This window comes from Brachypodium distachyon, chromosome 4, assembly GCF_000005505.3.
Source record: "Brachypodium distachyon strain Bd21 chromosome 4, Brachypodium_distachyon_v3.0, whole genome shotgun sequence".
Classification (NCBI taxonomy): Eukaryota; Viridiplantae; Streptophyta; class Magnoliopsida; order Poales; family Poaceae; genus Brachypodium; species Brachypodium distachyon.
Genome location: NC_016134.3, coordinates 5,805,807 through 5,821,122, shown reverse-complemented (window position 1 = coordinate 5,821,122; position 15,316 = coordinate 5,805,807). Strand labels below are relative to the sequence as shown.

General features: G+C 40.9%; 1 protein-coding gene across 1 annotated transcript; it reads right to left on the bottom strand.

Moving 5' to 3' along the window:
* Positions 1-692: 692 nt before the first annotated feature.
* Positions 693-5,339, bottom strand: LOC100835754. The gene is made up of 6 exons (XM_003576084.4): positions 5,045-5,339; positions 3,532-3,874; positions 2,899-2,983; positions 1,818-1,904; positions 1,507-1,746; positions 693-1,147 (listed from the first exon to the last, which is right to left on the bottom strand). The coding sequence occupies exons 1-6, from the start codon at positions 5,200-5,202 to the stop codon at positions 1,068-1,070; spliced, it is 993 nt and encodes a 330-aa protein (XP_003576132.1). The 5' UTR covers positions 5,203-5,339; the 3' UTR covers positions 693-1,067.
* Between the last annotated feature and the right edge of the window lie 9,977 nt (positions 5,340-15,316).

Genomic DNA, 15,316 nt, shown 5'->3' with positions numbered 1-15,316 from the left:
TGCAGAATATACAAGCACACTCTCTAATCAGTCTCATATCCATCCCTCTGCCAGACTGCCATGGTGACCTTCACGGCACGCCGGAGCTACTACCTCCGTACGTCCCGGCCAACACCACACGACACCAACAGGGGCGGAGGAAGTAGATGTTTTTGAGATAGCTTTGTTACCGTTTGTGACTTGCATATATGCATGTGTGTGTTTGCAGGTGACTCAACTCAAGTGTGGAGGATTTGTGATCTGCATTCACATGTGTTATTGCATTTCTGATGGTTTTGGCATACTCCAATTCATCAAATCCATAGCCGATTTTGCCTTTGGCGAAATGATGCCGACCTGTTTGCCAGTGTGGAAAAGAGATCTCTTCACAGCACGTATCCCACCCAATCTCACGCACGTCTACCCAGCATATAAGCCGTTTCTTCCATTTCTCTTGGCCCGAAGTTATTTAATCATTGTTCATTCTTATGAAACATTGTGCCCCTGAGTTGTAAATGCAGCTCTGTTTCGATGGCAATGGCTGATTTTGGACAAAACTCGTACAAGACCACAGTTCGAACGATCGGCCTGCTCATGGGTTTTATATGAACAACCGCAATGGAAACTGTCAAGCCTGTGATTGTATTTCTGCAAGAACTGTTAATTTAATTATATTTGTGCTAGTCATTGCTGGTTCGGTCGTGGTATTCGCATCCGTAAAAAATCAAAATATTTGTCAATTCAAGATCAAATAACTCATGTGACGTAGTCATCCAGTCGTGGAGAGGCTTCATCATTGTTACAGTTGCTAGAAGATCAATCAACAAACTCAAAATCTGAGACAGAGTAACAAAGCATATGCCAGTATCAACATCTCAGTCATGATGCCCGAAGGCATTCATGCGTCACAAAGAAGCTATTAACCATGCACATGGCAGAGGTGATGGCTAGTTATTCATCAAGTGTGAGCTCCAGGTTAGATCAACGTAGATACCCCAAAGGGCAGGACTCAAGGCGAAGCAGCGCCACATCATGTTCTTCAACGGGAGAAAGAACCGACGGATGCATAGTCCAATGACCAGGGTTTTTCAATCTTCTAGCGGGCACCCGAGCTTTTCAAAAACAAGGATAGCAATAACTGGTCCGGCTAAATCTCCAAGGACACAACCTGCAAGCCATAGGAGGAAACAGTGTCAACTTAGTTTGAGCAGAACCAATGCTAACATGCTGAATCTGGCAGCGCTTTTATCTCCAATCACAAGTTTTTTTCGTAAATGTGTTCAAGTGATTAGAGGTTCCACCTTTTATCTGATCCGTTTATTTGAGATCTAATGGCTAGGATTGGAAGTTTTCAAGTTTTCACCGAGTAGAGGTTTTCACCTGATACGTTGCCCTAAAAGATATCTTCATCGCTAACATAAAGTGAACATGAAACACTCCAACAAAGATTATTAAGTCCAGAAACAAAATGAGAAGCTTCGGCAGTCCAGTACTTGAATTGACAGAAGAAAGGAAGTTGTAACTCACCAATCCACTGTCCATGATGTGAATGAAGGAGGGCACCAAGGCCTGCTCCTATTGAGGCAAATACCAAAGAGAAACCACATTTGATGGTTACACTATAGATCTTTCTCCCAAACAATCTGAATTTCTCCATCTCATCAAACAATTCCTGATCATCATCACTATCAGGTTTACGAACGAAACATTTGTAAACCTGGACTATAGATTGTACAACCCAAGCAGCAGCTACCCCCAATGTATGAGCTGTTTAAAAAATAAAAAGAATGAGTAATAACCTAAAAAAGGAGAAACGACGAGTGCAGGCAAAGTCTTACTTCGGAAAGTTGTTCTGGCAACACAGTATGTGTATTCTGGAATTGGCATCCCCCTTATAGCTTTCCTCTTTGATGATTTTGCAGCATCTTTAGAGAACAAAGTAAACGGTATTATAAGTAACAGCAGATAATGCGATAATATATTAATCATAACTCGGCAGACAAGAAATTAAAAGAATACAGTAAGATTAATGTGTTGAAACAAAAGCAACAGAGAGAACACATCAGACAGAAAACGATGTAACTTATTGGTACGCTTTGCATATAAAACAAAATGTAGCTAGCGTATCTAAGGTAAATTTGGAGGAACATCCTTGCAAAGGGATTGAATGATGTTGGCCACAACCCAAGATGTTGTACTCCCTCCGACCCATATTACTTGTCCCAGAGGCCGGAGGGAGTACCTATTCAACAGTCACTCAGGAGTGCTCAACTCGACCACAAAGAGATTGGAATCTAATGAATAATGACTTACCAACCAACTGGGCAATGAGAGCACAAGACATACCAAAGAAACAGATAAGCTAATAAGCATTATGCGCTAGATTTTTCTGGACCTCCGAGCCAAATTCAGGTTTCTGAAAAAAGTTACCTTAACCTGGTCATGTGCGAACTACTCCAGGTTATAAAAAGACTAGTCCTTTAAACATGCATGCGAAAGAAGATTGTATGTAAACGAGAGAGCTTGTGTAGTCCTAATGTCATAATGTGTTTAGTTGACTAAAAGCTAACTACAAATTAAACCAATAAGCAATTTGCAAATTGAAGTGAGCATCAAATAGTTATTATGGAGAATAGCAGCAATATGGAGTATATGTCAATGACCTGCTCAGGAAGGTTATAGGAGGGGGGGGGGGGGGGGGGGGAAACTAAGGCAATGAAAATATGGTAATATGGTCTCTAATTAATCAAGGAACATATTGCTTCATATGAAAAATAACAACTCCAACTTTTTTCAGAATGATTCAGTTGGAACAACAACCACATTTAGACTTATAGGCTGCTAGAATGCCACAAGTCCACAACCCTTCAATCATCGAGCGTGCTGCCTGAAGATATGAGTAAAACAGAGAAACCTTACCTTTTAGATACTTCCATGCTGTTCGTTGCGACACATGACGAACCGTGATCCTTTCCAATACACGTCTTGTTGTTACAACTGAAGTCTGAAATGTAGAACAGAAGAACAAGCAAGGACTTTTACTTTGCATAGGATAAACAAAACAGCAAATAAAGGTGTAGGCCAAGCTTTAATTTTTTACAATATTTAGGTTAGGCTTGCACTAAGGAGCGTTGTAACTCATAAACGCCCTCAAGTCACGCCAGCTTATTTGGGGCTCCTGGTAAAAACAGATTAGGCTTACAAGAGAAGGCCAGAAGCCCAGGCCATGAACATGGATATAAAAAGTAGATTTATATTTCACGTATAGAGAACAAATCTATGTCTGTTTCAAAGGAGGTCTACATGGAAAGCTAAAATCAACTGTTAGACACTACTGACTGGAAAATTCAGCAAACATTAAATATGCGAAGATCAAAATACGTTTTTGGTGGAACGGAAAAGGCAAAGGCAGAAATGGAGGTCAATTAAGGTGAACATAAGGGATCATCTGATAACAAGATATTGAACTATTGTATCTAGCTAGTCAGTTTACGAAAGACTGTTAGAACTGATTGCACTACTTTACTGAAGTGCCATTGAGCAAATAAGTACCTCACGGGCGATTTGCTTCAATGATTTGTGGAAGGGAGTAACCAGGTCGACAGGCGGCCTCTCTGAATCATCTTGAAGCAGATCATCATCCTCGTCATCATCACTAGGTGGACGAGGTTCAAGAAGCGGCAAATAGTACAATAAAAAGGCCCTCAGGGTTGTCACACCAAAAATTTTAAACTGAAATGCATAATAAAGCGGCTTCAGCTCCAAAGGGTATTCCTTTATTGGCGAATGAATCGAGTCATATATCTTGCTGTTAAGATCATTAATAAGATCAGGAGTATCGTTCAATCCATATGTTGCACTAGCATCACAATGAGCAACAGTGAACCCTGGAAAACTGAAGCAAGAACACAACAGTTATTAGACAGTAGTAGTATTTAGGTCAACATAATTAAAATGGATAAAAAAAACTAAATGCAACTTGCCAGCAATGACAAACAACATCCGTGATCCGTACTTTTAGACCAATGCCGTATGTAACGATTCATGGATGGATCCACAAACACATAGATCCATAAATATCTACTCCCTCCGTCCCATATTAAGTGGCTCAATTTGCCCAAATATGGATGTATCTATACACAAAAAGCGTCTAGATACATGTAATATTTCGTCGCTTTTATATGGGACGGAGGGAGTATTTTGTTGCACTATATGGCTGCTAGAGGCAATCAATCTTCCAGACCAGAAAGAAGGCATTTTTCTAACTGTCCCACAGACATAATCAAGTACTCCCTCCGTCCCGAATTAACTGACGTAGATTTGTATAAGAATCTATAAAAATCCACGTCAGTTAATTCAGGACGGAGGGAGTACTATTTTTTACAACTCAAATGAATGATCCAATGATCATTGACAGTATACTGAAAGACAAAACCTAATTAATAGATCAAATCATCAAGTTTCATCATATCACAACGAAGTTCACCTCCGAGGCCAAGTTGACATAAGTTGGTAAAAATTGACACAACAAAATTTGAATGCAAACAAGTAAAATACTCCCTCCGATCCATATTAGTTGTCGAAATATTACATGTATCTAGATGATTGTTAGGCATAGATACATCCATATTTGGGCAAATTTGAGACAATTAATACTTGAAAGTAGCTATCGGAAAACAATCTCCAACTCCAAAGGTAGAAACTTTAGCAACTGCAGTGGCTAATGCATAAAATTCAAAGATAACGCTATAAGGAGGTAGGGCTCCACCGCCTCAGACACATCCATAGAACACGGTAGGTCCCCGTTTCCTCCGGCTCCGGCGGAGCATGGAGATCGCCTAATGTGTGGCTACTAAAACCAAACCCCGGCCGCGCTAAACTGCTCTAGGGTGAAGCCAAAACCCTGGTAATAATCCTCCCGCGCAATGCGTCGAACACCTCGATCGCGACTCAAGCACGACGCGCGCACAAACAAAAGAAATTCGACACGGGAGAGGAGAAGGCAAATAACAGGAGCCTTGGTAGTAAGAGATTGATTCAGAAGCTGAGGGAGGGTCGAACGAACCCGAAGAAGTGTCGCGCGGAGAGGGGCACGCCGGAGGAGGAGACGGCCGCCGCCGCCGCCGCGGCTGCAGCTGCGGCGGAGAAGGCAGCGTGGGAGTGGATGGGGGCACGGGGCAGGCGGGTGGCTTGGTTGAGCAGGAGCCCGATGCCGACCGCCATGGGTTGGGCTTGCGCGCGGGATCTCGCGGCGAGCGAGCGAGAAGAGGAGAGGTCGGGGGTCTGTCGGAAAGAAACTCGCCGTGGCGTGCGGAGGAGGAAGCAGCTGTCAACGGCTTGGGCTTGGGCCGGTTTGGGCTTCGCTCGGTTCGGCCTCTCGGCTATATGGCCATGTAAAGTCTGTCCATCACATAGTCGGATTATAATACTTACTCCATCCAATAAAAAAAAAAGTCTCAACTTTAACTTAAATTTGAATGCATCTATACAATAAGTCATATTTAAATACATCTAAATTTTGACAAACTTGAGACATCTTTTGTTGGACGGAAGGAGTAGTTACAAAAAAAATCGGATTACAATACTTCCCTCGAAAGAAAAAAAAAGCCAAATTGCAAACCTTTTCGAATAAAAATAATATGAAAAACAAAAATTGGCTGATTTTCTTCATAGTTATGGAGACTTCTTTTGAAGCCACAAGACAACGGTCGGACCTAGAGAGGTAGTGTAGACGTGGCTAGAGTTCACGGTCAGCTTTCCCCTCCTCTTTCCATTGATATACACTATTTTTTATTCTTTTCTTGTCCACGTCACATCATCTCAATCCTTCCCCGCAAAAACTATCAGGTGGGACACATAAAAGACCATTAGAAACATCCACAGTTGATTCTTAGTACTCTCTCTGTTTTCTACCAATTTCAGAATTGTAAGGAGTAAAACAGTTGCACGGAGGAGAAAAGGCCGGCTGGGTTAATATTTGTGCCAGAAAATATGCGCCCTGCATGCATTACACCATTTCCAGTAAGATTTACATTATGTGCTTTCAAAACCTCGGTTCTGGTAAATCAAGACATTGCAAATGGCTATAATACATATTATGGATCATAATACATGTATGGATAATTCGCTCAAAAAAATATACATGTATGGATATATGGATGGAAAGGAGTTTGTTTTAGATCTAAAAACCCTAATGATCCATATGAGTTTGAATAATGGTACTAACACAACAATTATTATAATAAAATATGGACGAGGGTGGGATTGCGCTAGATCAAGCAAAACTACTGAGCTATTGTCCCCCTCTCTACATAAACAGCAAAGAAAAGCAGTTTCCCCCTCAAATCTGTTGATCGAAAACAAATAGGATAACAAATAACAAGTTGCTTAGGGGTTTGTCTTTTGCCAGGACACAACTTTTACATGGATCCATATCCCTAACCCCAAACTTGAAAATTGAGTCAGGAGGATGGTCATGCTTCAGGCAAACCCCTGTAACAGCAAATTTAGAAAAGCAACAGCACAAGCAAGCGCGCACACAGGGTTATCTGAAGCACACATACACACAAAAAAAATCAGCTACAAAGCACTTTAGTTGAGCCCCCTTCTCACATAATCCCCTCCTTGGTAGCTGCAAAAGTAGTCAAAATACTTTATCCTACATAAGTTGCTTTGTTGTTTCCCCAACACAAAACATACTGCAGCCATATGCTGCTTGCTGCATTTTAGATGTTGCTCCCCTGCATCTGATCCCCATCATCGGCTCCCATGTACATGTTCTTATTTTTTGATTTTACTGAAAACTATCATCTGCATCTGTACACAAAGCCTACCATGCCAAAAACACCCTGCAGATCAAGGCAAATTATGAGCCTAATTATGAGTTGTGATTTGCAAAAGAACATAAGCAATAGGGGAAAATGTACAAAAGTTGCCTGGTTATGTTGTGGTAGTAACAAAAACACTTCTTCATCGGTACAAAACATGATAAAGCACTTTTTCCACCAAAAAATTTGCTGATCTAAACTGTTTTTTTTTTGCCTCCCAAATTGCTGCAAATCACACCGATCATATCCCCCCCCCCCACCCCACCCCCCAAATTTGCTTATGTACACAATAGGCAGAAAAATAGGAAAAAAAACCAGAGTAGATAAATGTTCGTATGCACCTATAGATATCACATGGATCCATGTCCCTACACCCGAGAATTGAAATCTGGGTCAGGGAGGAAGGGCATGCTTCCGGTGGTTATAAATAGGATGCTTCTCCCTGAGATTCTGCCATTGAAAGATGCCTATCATGTGCATTGCGCCTCCTGCAACAAGGCACTAAATCCCAAGTTTGAGCATGTTCGAGTACTCCCGCTGCTTCTTCTTCCTCAATTGTGTTCATTGATGCCTATTGCAAGAAAAAGCTGCTTAGTGTACCGAGTAATGTAACTTTTTACTCAAAGACTTGAGTGGTTGAAGCAGCTAAATATCACAGGAAAAATGAAAAGCAAAAGCTGAATGCTCAATAATGCAGAAAGTACTTAAAAAATTGACTCTCTAACACAATTCTAGTCAACCTTTGGCTGGTTAGAAAAGCAACTATGTGACAAAAGCAAAAAAAAGTGTAACCAGTCTAGCAACTTTTAACTGAAATTTTGTTAGGATATGCAACTTTTACACATAGTTGAGTGGCTAGAAAAGCATCTAATTATCACCGAAAATATATGATAAAGCAATTTCTAGTCAAATTTTGACTCTCTAATACAATTCTATTCAATTGTCGACAGGTCAGAAAAACAACTATGTGATAAAAAAAAAGTCTAACTAGTGCATCAACTTCTAACTCATAATTTTGCTAGGAGATGCAACTTTTAGTCAAATAGTTGAATGGCTGAAAAGGCAACTAGTTATCACCGAAAAATGCTCCCTCTGATCCTAAATTCTTGACTCAAATTTGTCTAAATATGGATGTATCTATTCTTAAAAAGCGTCTAGATACATGTAATATTTCGACAACAATTTAGGATCAGAGGGAGTATATGATAAAGCAAGTTCTAGTCAAAATTTGACCCTCTAATACAATTTCTAGTCAATGGTAGACAGGTCATAAAGCAACTATATGATAAAGCAAAAAAGGCTAACTAGTATAGCAACTTCTAATTCAAAATTTTGCTAGAGATGCAACTTTTACTTAAAAAAGTAAAATGCGAGTGAAGTTGGAAAAGTTGCTCAAAGAGACTAAAGCAACTTATAATTAACACACCCGACTTCTCGAGGATTTTTGAAGCGACTGCTAACCGAAGTTTGCCTAATCAGTCATCCAAATTGTGAGAAAGGGTAAAAAAAAAGGTTGCTCAAAGAGACTAAAAGCAACTTATAATTAACAACATAAGCATTTTGAAGTGGCTCCAAGTCAAAGTTTGTCAAAATGTTGCCTAAAGGGTGGTGCAAAATCAAATTCAAAAATCATGATCAACTTCAACTTATAAAAAACTCATGAGTGGTGCAGCGAGTGCTACTAAATAAGTTGACTAATCGGTAATGAAAATGCAACTGCTGTTTGGGAAAAGATTAGAGTTCAATTAGATAAAAGCAACTTATAAGAAAGAAAAAGAAAAAACAGAGAAACACCAGCTGCTCAATGGTTTGCCTGATCGGCGATGCCACAAATATTCAAAAACCTAACATAGTAAAGCAATTATGTTAGACCCTCTTGTTAGAAGTTGCTTGATATGATTCATTTACTAATGATAAAACCCTCAAAAAAGGATAGATGGCAGCAAAATGCCTAACAAATAATTATGACCAGAAGTACAACAATTAGTGCAAAATAAAATCTAATAAAAAATTATTGCTTCATGAATAAAATAAATCGCTAGGAAACGCTGATGAGCAAAAGATGGCAGCACTGCCTGTGGATTTTATGCTTGATGAATAAAGCAACAAAGGACTAGTGAACAGAGTCACAACATATATGTGTTAAAATGATTGAGATGAGCAGCGACTTACTTATTTGAGTTTGAGGACGGTTTTCCATGGTATGTCGTTTTTATCAGAATCAATCCACACATGGGTGAATAATTTCCTTATGTTCGGAATTTTGATTGTCCATTTTCAGGAGGTGTCCTCACATCCCATATTTGTGCAGTCATTAGCATGAAAATGCCGCAGTCATGCCTATGGGGAGAGGAAAACAGCAAGTGTTCAAAGACATCAATAACATCTACAAAACCTGGCCCCACAAAATTCAGAACTACAAGACATCTAGGCGCAATCTATAATAGCAAGGACAAGCAACTATGTACAAACATTGGAAAATGCAGCAAGATGGTTTAAAAGTAACTATGAACAAACATCTCCCAACTAATTAATCATAGAAAGCTGAATTGCAACAAGAAAAGAAAATGGTTGTATCAATATCTATGGCCCCTATATGATAAAGGTTGGCTCTCTGATTCATTTTGAAGCCAAAGGTTGACGGGTCAAAAAGAAACTATATGATAAAACAAAAAAGTGTACCTATTGGAACAACTTCTAATGCAAAATTTTGATAGAGATGCAACTTTTACTCAGGAAATATTTAAGTGGTTGAAAAGGCAACTAATTACAATAGTAAAATGAAAAAGCAAAAACTGAATGCTCAGTGATGTAGAAATTGCTTCAGAAAATTGACTATGTAATACAATTTCTAGACCAGGGTTGACTGGTCAGAAAAGAAACTATATGATAAAGCAAAAGGTGTAACTAGTATAGCAACTTCTAATTCAAAATCTTGCTAGGAGATGCCACTTTTACTCAAAAAGAACTTAGTAGTCCAGCAACTCGTGAAAGCATCAAGCTAAAAACAAGTTGAATTGCTAATCATGCGACCCTGCATTCAGAAAATGTTCGCTCATAATACATCTTCTAAAAATATGCATTTCAGTTCTTATTTTACGACGACATAACACACATCGAATTAATATGTTTAGCATAGTTTGATATCCCCATAACTAAAACAAACCACAAAACATAATAGTTCCCCAATGTACAGATGAATTTATACCCATAAAACACACAGTTCCATGGAGGATTTGCAACAACTAAATATTAGCGTACATTTCAGCTCTTAGTGAAGCAACTAATCGTCAAATAATAACTGGTTAGTGAACCAACTTATGATAAAAAAAATAGATACTTAGTAGCATGCAACAAATTCAAAACAACTCTAGGTCATATCCCAGTACTAAGACCGGGACCGAGTCCCAAAAATCCACAGCTCCACCCCATTAGCACTTATTTAGCACAGTAAAAAATACGAGGAAACGATCGGCGTCACTACTTTTGCAACAAAACATAAGGGCGAGCAACATCACCTGGCGACACCCACCGCGCGGAGCCTAAATCAACATTTGACACCAACAGCCCCAAATCGCGCGAGGGCAACATCAACAACCAAAAAAAGCAGACGCAGCGGTGCAAATCGACGACATCAGTAACCCTAGGAGATGCAAATCAACAATGCATGTGTAGACACTGGGTTGGGAGAGGACTAACCGTGAAATCGGGAGAAAATCGTTGTGCTCGTTGCGGCCTCCGAGCTCGTTCCACGTCGTCGACGCGCCCTCCGAGCACGTATCAGCACCTTGTTCGCTCAACCCACGGAAAGGCGTCGTGCGACATGCAGAGGCCCTCCCAAATGGCTCAATCCCCTATGGCGCTCGCCGTTGGTTGTCGACGCCGCGGCAAGAAATCAACAGTGAGCTCGAGCACCTCGTCGGCCTCGCCCACCATGTCGGCCACGCTCCCTCTTCCCCCCGCCCCTGAACTCCGCCAACCACACCGCTAAAAATCCCCACGGCCCCGTTCAACTCCCCTGTGAAGCTCCCGCTGCTTGCCGTGCTCTCCATCTCCTGGTCCTTATTCGCCGACGCCCACGTCGCCCGCGCGCTCGGATTCTCCGTCTACGGGTGCTCCCCCGACCCCGACCAGTCTGCTGCGACACGGCAGCCGTGCTTTGCCTTGATCTGCGAGCCCGCGGCGGGGCTGCCCCCATCAGCGCGTTCCAAGCAGCTGGTGCCAGCGGGCGGTCGCGCAGGAAGCCGTCGCCCTGTATCAACTCGCCGTTGGCTGCCCCCGTCGCCACTGACTTCCCTCACGAGCACAACCTGACATGATTTGAGATTTGTTTTGGGAGAGAAATGGGGACGGGAGAGAAACGGAGAGTCGGGAGAGAAGGGCAGGCCGCAGGTTATCCTAAAAGGATCGGGCGGTGCCCCTCGTTTAAGAGATATCGGGTGGCCCGGAAGCCTGTGCGCCCATTCTTTCCAATAAGTGCATAAGCATTATGCACTTTTAAGCAATTAGGATAAAATATTTAATACATATGGAGGACCAAATTTTAATTTAGCCTTCAGTTGCTCTCGCGTAGGAGGTCTCTATTTGTGTTTAGCCAGAAGATGCGATCAAAATGTTAAAACGTCCACAGTCAAAAGTGGACCTAGAACAATCACTTAAAAAACGGGATTAACACCCTCATTTAAGGGGGGAGATGAGTAATTACCATAAACTGCGCGCGGCTGAAACGCAGATACGGTTAGGTCCCAGAAGCAATATATACAGATCAGGAACAACTCGCGCATGCCGCTTCTTCCAAAATACTCCTGCCTGCTATCAGTACTCCAAAAAAAACCAATCTGGAAGGCATTTCCATTGGCGTACGTACGTGAAGATCGGCCACGCAAAGCTGCCGGCCGGAAGGTCTCTCTCATCACCAATTCGATTGCGCTTCTTCCTCCATGTCAACTTCGGAGATGATGGCTACACCAAATTCAGGTTAGTCCATATCTAATTCCACGCTAATATCCACCGGGTACATAAGGGTTAGATTAAGATCCATCCATCAGCGTTAGCCTGTATTAACAGGCCTCGCATGCAGTTCCGATCCAGAGCCACGGTAGATTAGTCTGTAAATTCTCCTAATACTCCCTCGGTCCCATATTGAATGACGAAATATTACATGTATCTAAACGTTTTTTGATATAGATACATTCATATTTAGACAATTTTGAGTCACTTAATATGGGACGGAGGGAGTAATACGATCGGGCTTCCTCAACGTTGCGCCACCTGGACGGCATGGCGGCATGCATCAGAGTACGTATCTGTGCCGTGCCGCCGTCGAATTTCACAACTTACGTTAAGCTGTCCTTTAGATTGGCCATGCACGCGTTGCTGGCAAGAAGCAGTACACGACGATGTTTCACTGTTGGTGTTAATTTCTCTAAAAAATGTTGTTATGTGTTGTAACTCTGGTATATGTCTCGCTTTTCATTCTGCTATCAATTACTACCTCTGGTTATTCGGTTAAGGTTTAATCACTCCGTCGTAAAATAAGTGCCACAATTTTGTCTAGGTATGTATGTATGTATGTATGTACCTAGACAGATTTATTGCATAGATTCGTTCATTTTGAAAAAAAAAATTGCGACACTTATTTTCGGACGAGAGAAGTACCATTTGTCTAACTAAAGTAGAATATCATATCACTACAATTAGTCTTTAAAAAAGTTCCGAGTATAATTAGTTACAAGTTCAAATAGAACAGAGAAAAAAAAACTACTTCTACATATGAATTTAGGAGTAATGTAATTAATTGGTGTATGTTCATACTCTTACAACAGTTGATTATAGCCAAAAATAGTTGGAATTAATTTCCCGTTGATGGAATATTGTATCCTCTCGTTTCTTACCAATGCAATAGTGTTGCGAGGATTTTTAATTAGCATGCTATTAATCAGATCAACGTAGTAGGCTTAATATCATGCCATAATTTATTTGTGGGTAACATAATTCTGTTCTGACATCCCTACTATATTATTCAATTGTTTAAATCCAGGCATAAACCCTTTAGCTGTTATTGGTTGCCTCAATGGAATAGAGCGATATATTGGGGAAAACTTTCCTTCCTGGAAGGAGCAGATTCTTCTTTTACTGGGAGTCATGGATCTTGATTATGCACTTAGGGAGAAGGCTCCCAACCCTCCAGCAGCACCAGCCCCTAGTGATGAAAAGCAGCTGGCCGAGGAAACCAAGGCTTATGAGTCTGCTATGGACAAGTGGAACCGGTCCAATCGCATGGCCCTCATGGTCATGAAGAGCACCATACCACTTGGGATTAGGGCAGCAATCCCCGAGTCTAATGATGCTCAAACTTACTTGGCCTCAGTTGAGGAGCAATTCAGAAGCTGCATTAAGATTTATGCCAGTACGACTGTTCAAAACTAAGTATGATGGTGTGGGCAGCATAAGAGAATACATGATGACGATGATGGATTTGGCCGCAAAACTGAAGGGAATGGATGAGGAGATTTCTGAGGGATTTTTGGTCCTCTTCATGATGGCTTCCCTTCCTGCTGAGTATGGTCCGTTCAGGAATAATTATTTCATGCTTAAGGAGAAGTGGACCATGAGTGAGCTCACGGCTATGTGCGCTCATGAAGAGGAGCGGCTTAAGGGTAGAAAGAAAGAGTGCACTCGCCTCGCTTCCATGAACTCGGGGAAAAGAAAATTCAAGGGTGAAAATGATCCTAAGAAGAAAGCATGCTTTTCACCTATGGCGGAATCAAGCAAATTTAGGGCCCAGGGGTCCAAGCCTGTTGTAATTGAGGAGTAAATTCTGCCTAGCTTGTCAATAAGGGTAAGGATGCAATATCCATGACTGATCATACTGTTTTATTGATATTTCTCCCTAATACTTAGTGCCAAGTTTCCTCCTATTGTAGGGACTCCTTACTATGATGAAGCTTCACAGGGGAGTGGAAAGTTGCAAATGGACAGGAGGCTGATGTAGGAGCTGCAGGGACCATTAGTGAATAAAGACAACTTCACCGTTCTATTAGTGTTTTTTATGCTGCTGCCATGGGGAGAAATATTATTTCTGTTTCTCGTGCATTCTGAATGAGTACAATCACACAAATTTACCCCCGTACGAGCGGATTGAAGACGACCCTGCTACAACGGTAGTGACTGGCCAACCCTTGTTGACAAGGGCACATCTCCATGTGGTGGGTGTTTCATAGGATCGCCATGCATATCCTCACCCATCAATTATGAATTTTTTTTTGATGAAACGCAACAATGCTGCTTTTCATTTCTTAAGATTAAGATTAAGAAGATCAATTCTGAAAGCCTACCACAAATCTCATGCAAATCCACCATGATATATACATCAAACCATGCCTATTTTCTGTCAGAAAATTCAAAACCATAATCCCCGTTTTGCAAATTTTACCAAATTGCAAGAAAGCGAAATTACAAACCCTAACATCCAAAATTGGAACTCACCTTTAATTGAAATTCAAGAAGGAATGAGGCCACCCCATGCGGCTCAGGTCTGAGGCACAAGGTTTCTAGTACGTTCGACCAAGGCTCAGGTAAGTGACACAATTATCTATGTATAATAGTCAAATAATTTACACAATAATCCATGGTTAGGGCAGAGCTGAGTATTTACCTTTGCGTATACCATGATGCATAATAATAATAAAAATGTTACACATGTATATTGTACACTTTATCGCCTTCCAACATTCAATTTCGTAATAATTTCCATTTGTGTAACCAAAAAGTAAGATTTATTCAAGTACTATTGGAAGGGGAAGATTATCACTATGCCTCTTGAATAGAGTGTCCTCTGACCATTCCGTCTAAAAACTCTCTCTAGTACCATGCAACCTGTAGGTGTTTTGAGTAAATGGCTGGGATCACATAGTACTCTTGTGTAATATTGTGATACCTTCTGGTCTATAAAAGAAGTGATAAAGGTGCACAAGTGCTACATTTTGTGAGATGAACATTCATTTTAAAGTGCTATTTAGTTCATTTTGGACTGTCGACAAGTAGAGAAATGAAATACATTCTCCATTCATGGTTTCACTTTTTTTTACATTCAGAGGTTTGTCTCTGTCTATGGTGGGCTTGGGAGGCATTGGGATTTGAGAGCTTTGATGACACCTTGAGATCTATGCTATTGTGATCTCGCAAGGCACTACGTTTCGTAGGTTAAGGATACAAGTTGCTCTCATTTAGAGAGTATGACTTTAGTATTTTGTTTTTTTATTAAGGCCTGTTAACTTCTTGGGAACCATGATCAATCTGTTCTTGAAGTATTGTTTCAATTGGAGTACCATATATCTTTTAGGTCATCTGGTATTCATACTAACAGATTCTAACTTCTGCATCTTGAAAGAAATTAAAGGGCAAGTGGGAGTACTGTAGTAAAAGTAGGGGCACTGAACTACTAGTCTCTGTGCTTGATCGATTATTTATACCCTCAAAAGGTAAAATATAATCTCAGCTCTAGACAA

What these genes read in the sequence shown, in the direction of transcription:
- LOC100835754 (XM_003576084.4), bottom strand. Translation starts at nt 5,202, where the DNA reads ATGGCGGTCGGCATCGGGCTCCTGCTCAACCAAGCCACCCGCCTGCCC. An exon ending in TGAAGCAAATCGCCCGTGAG is followed by an intron (nt 2,984 to 3,531) that starts GTACTTATTTGC and finishes TCTACATTTCAG; the next exon opens with ACTTCAGTTGTAACAACAAG. An exon ending in TGCCAGAACAACTTTCCGAA is followed by an intron (nt 1,747 to 1,817) that starts GTAAGACTTTGC and finishes TTTTTTAAACAG; the next exon opens with CTCATACATTGGGGGTAGCT.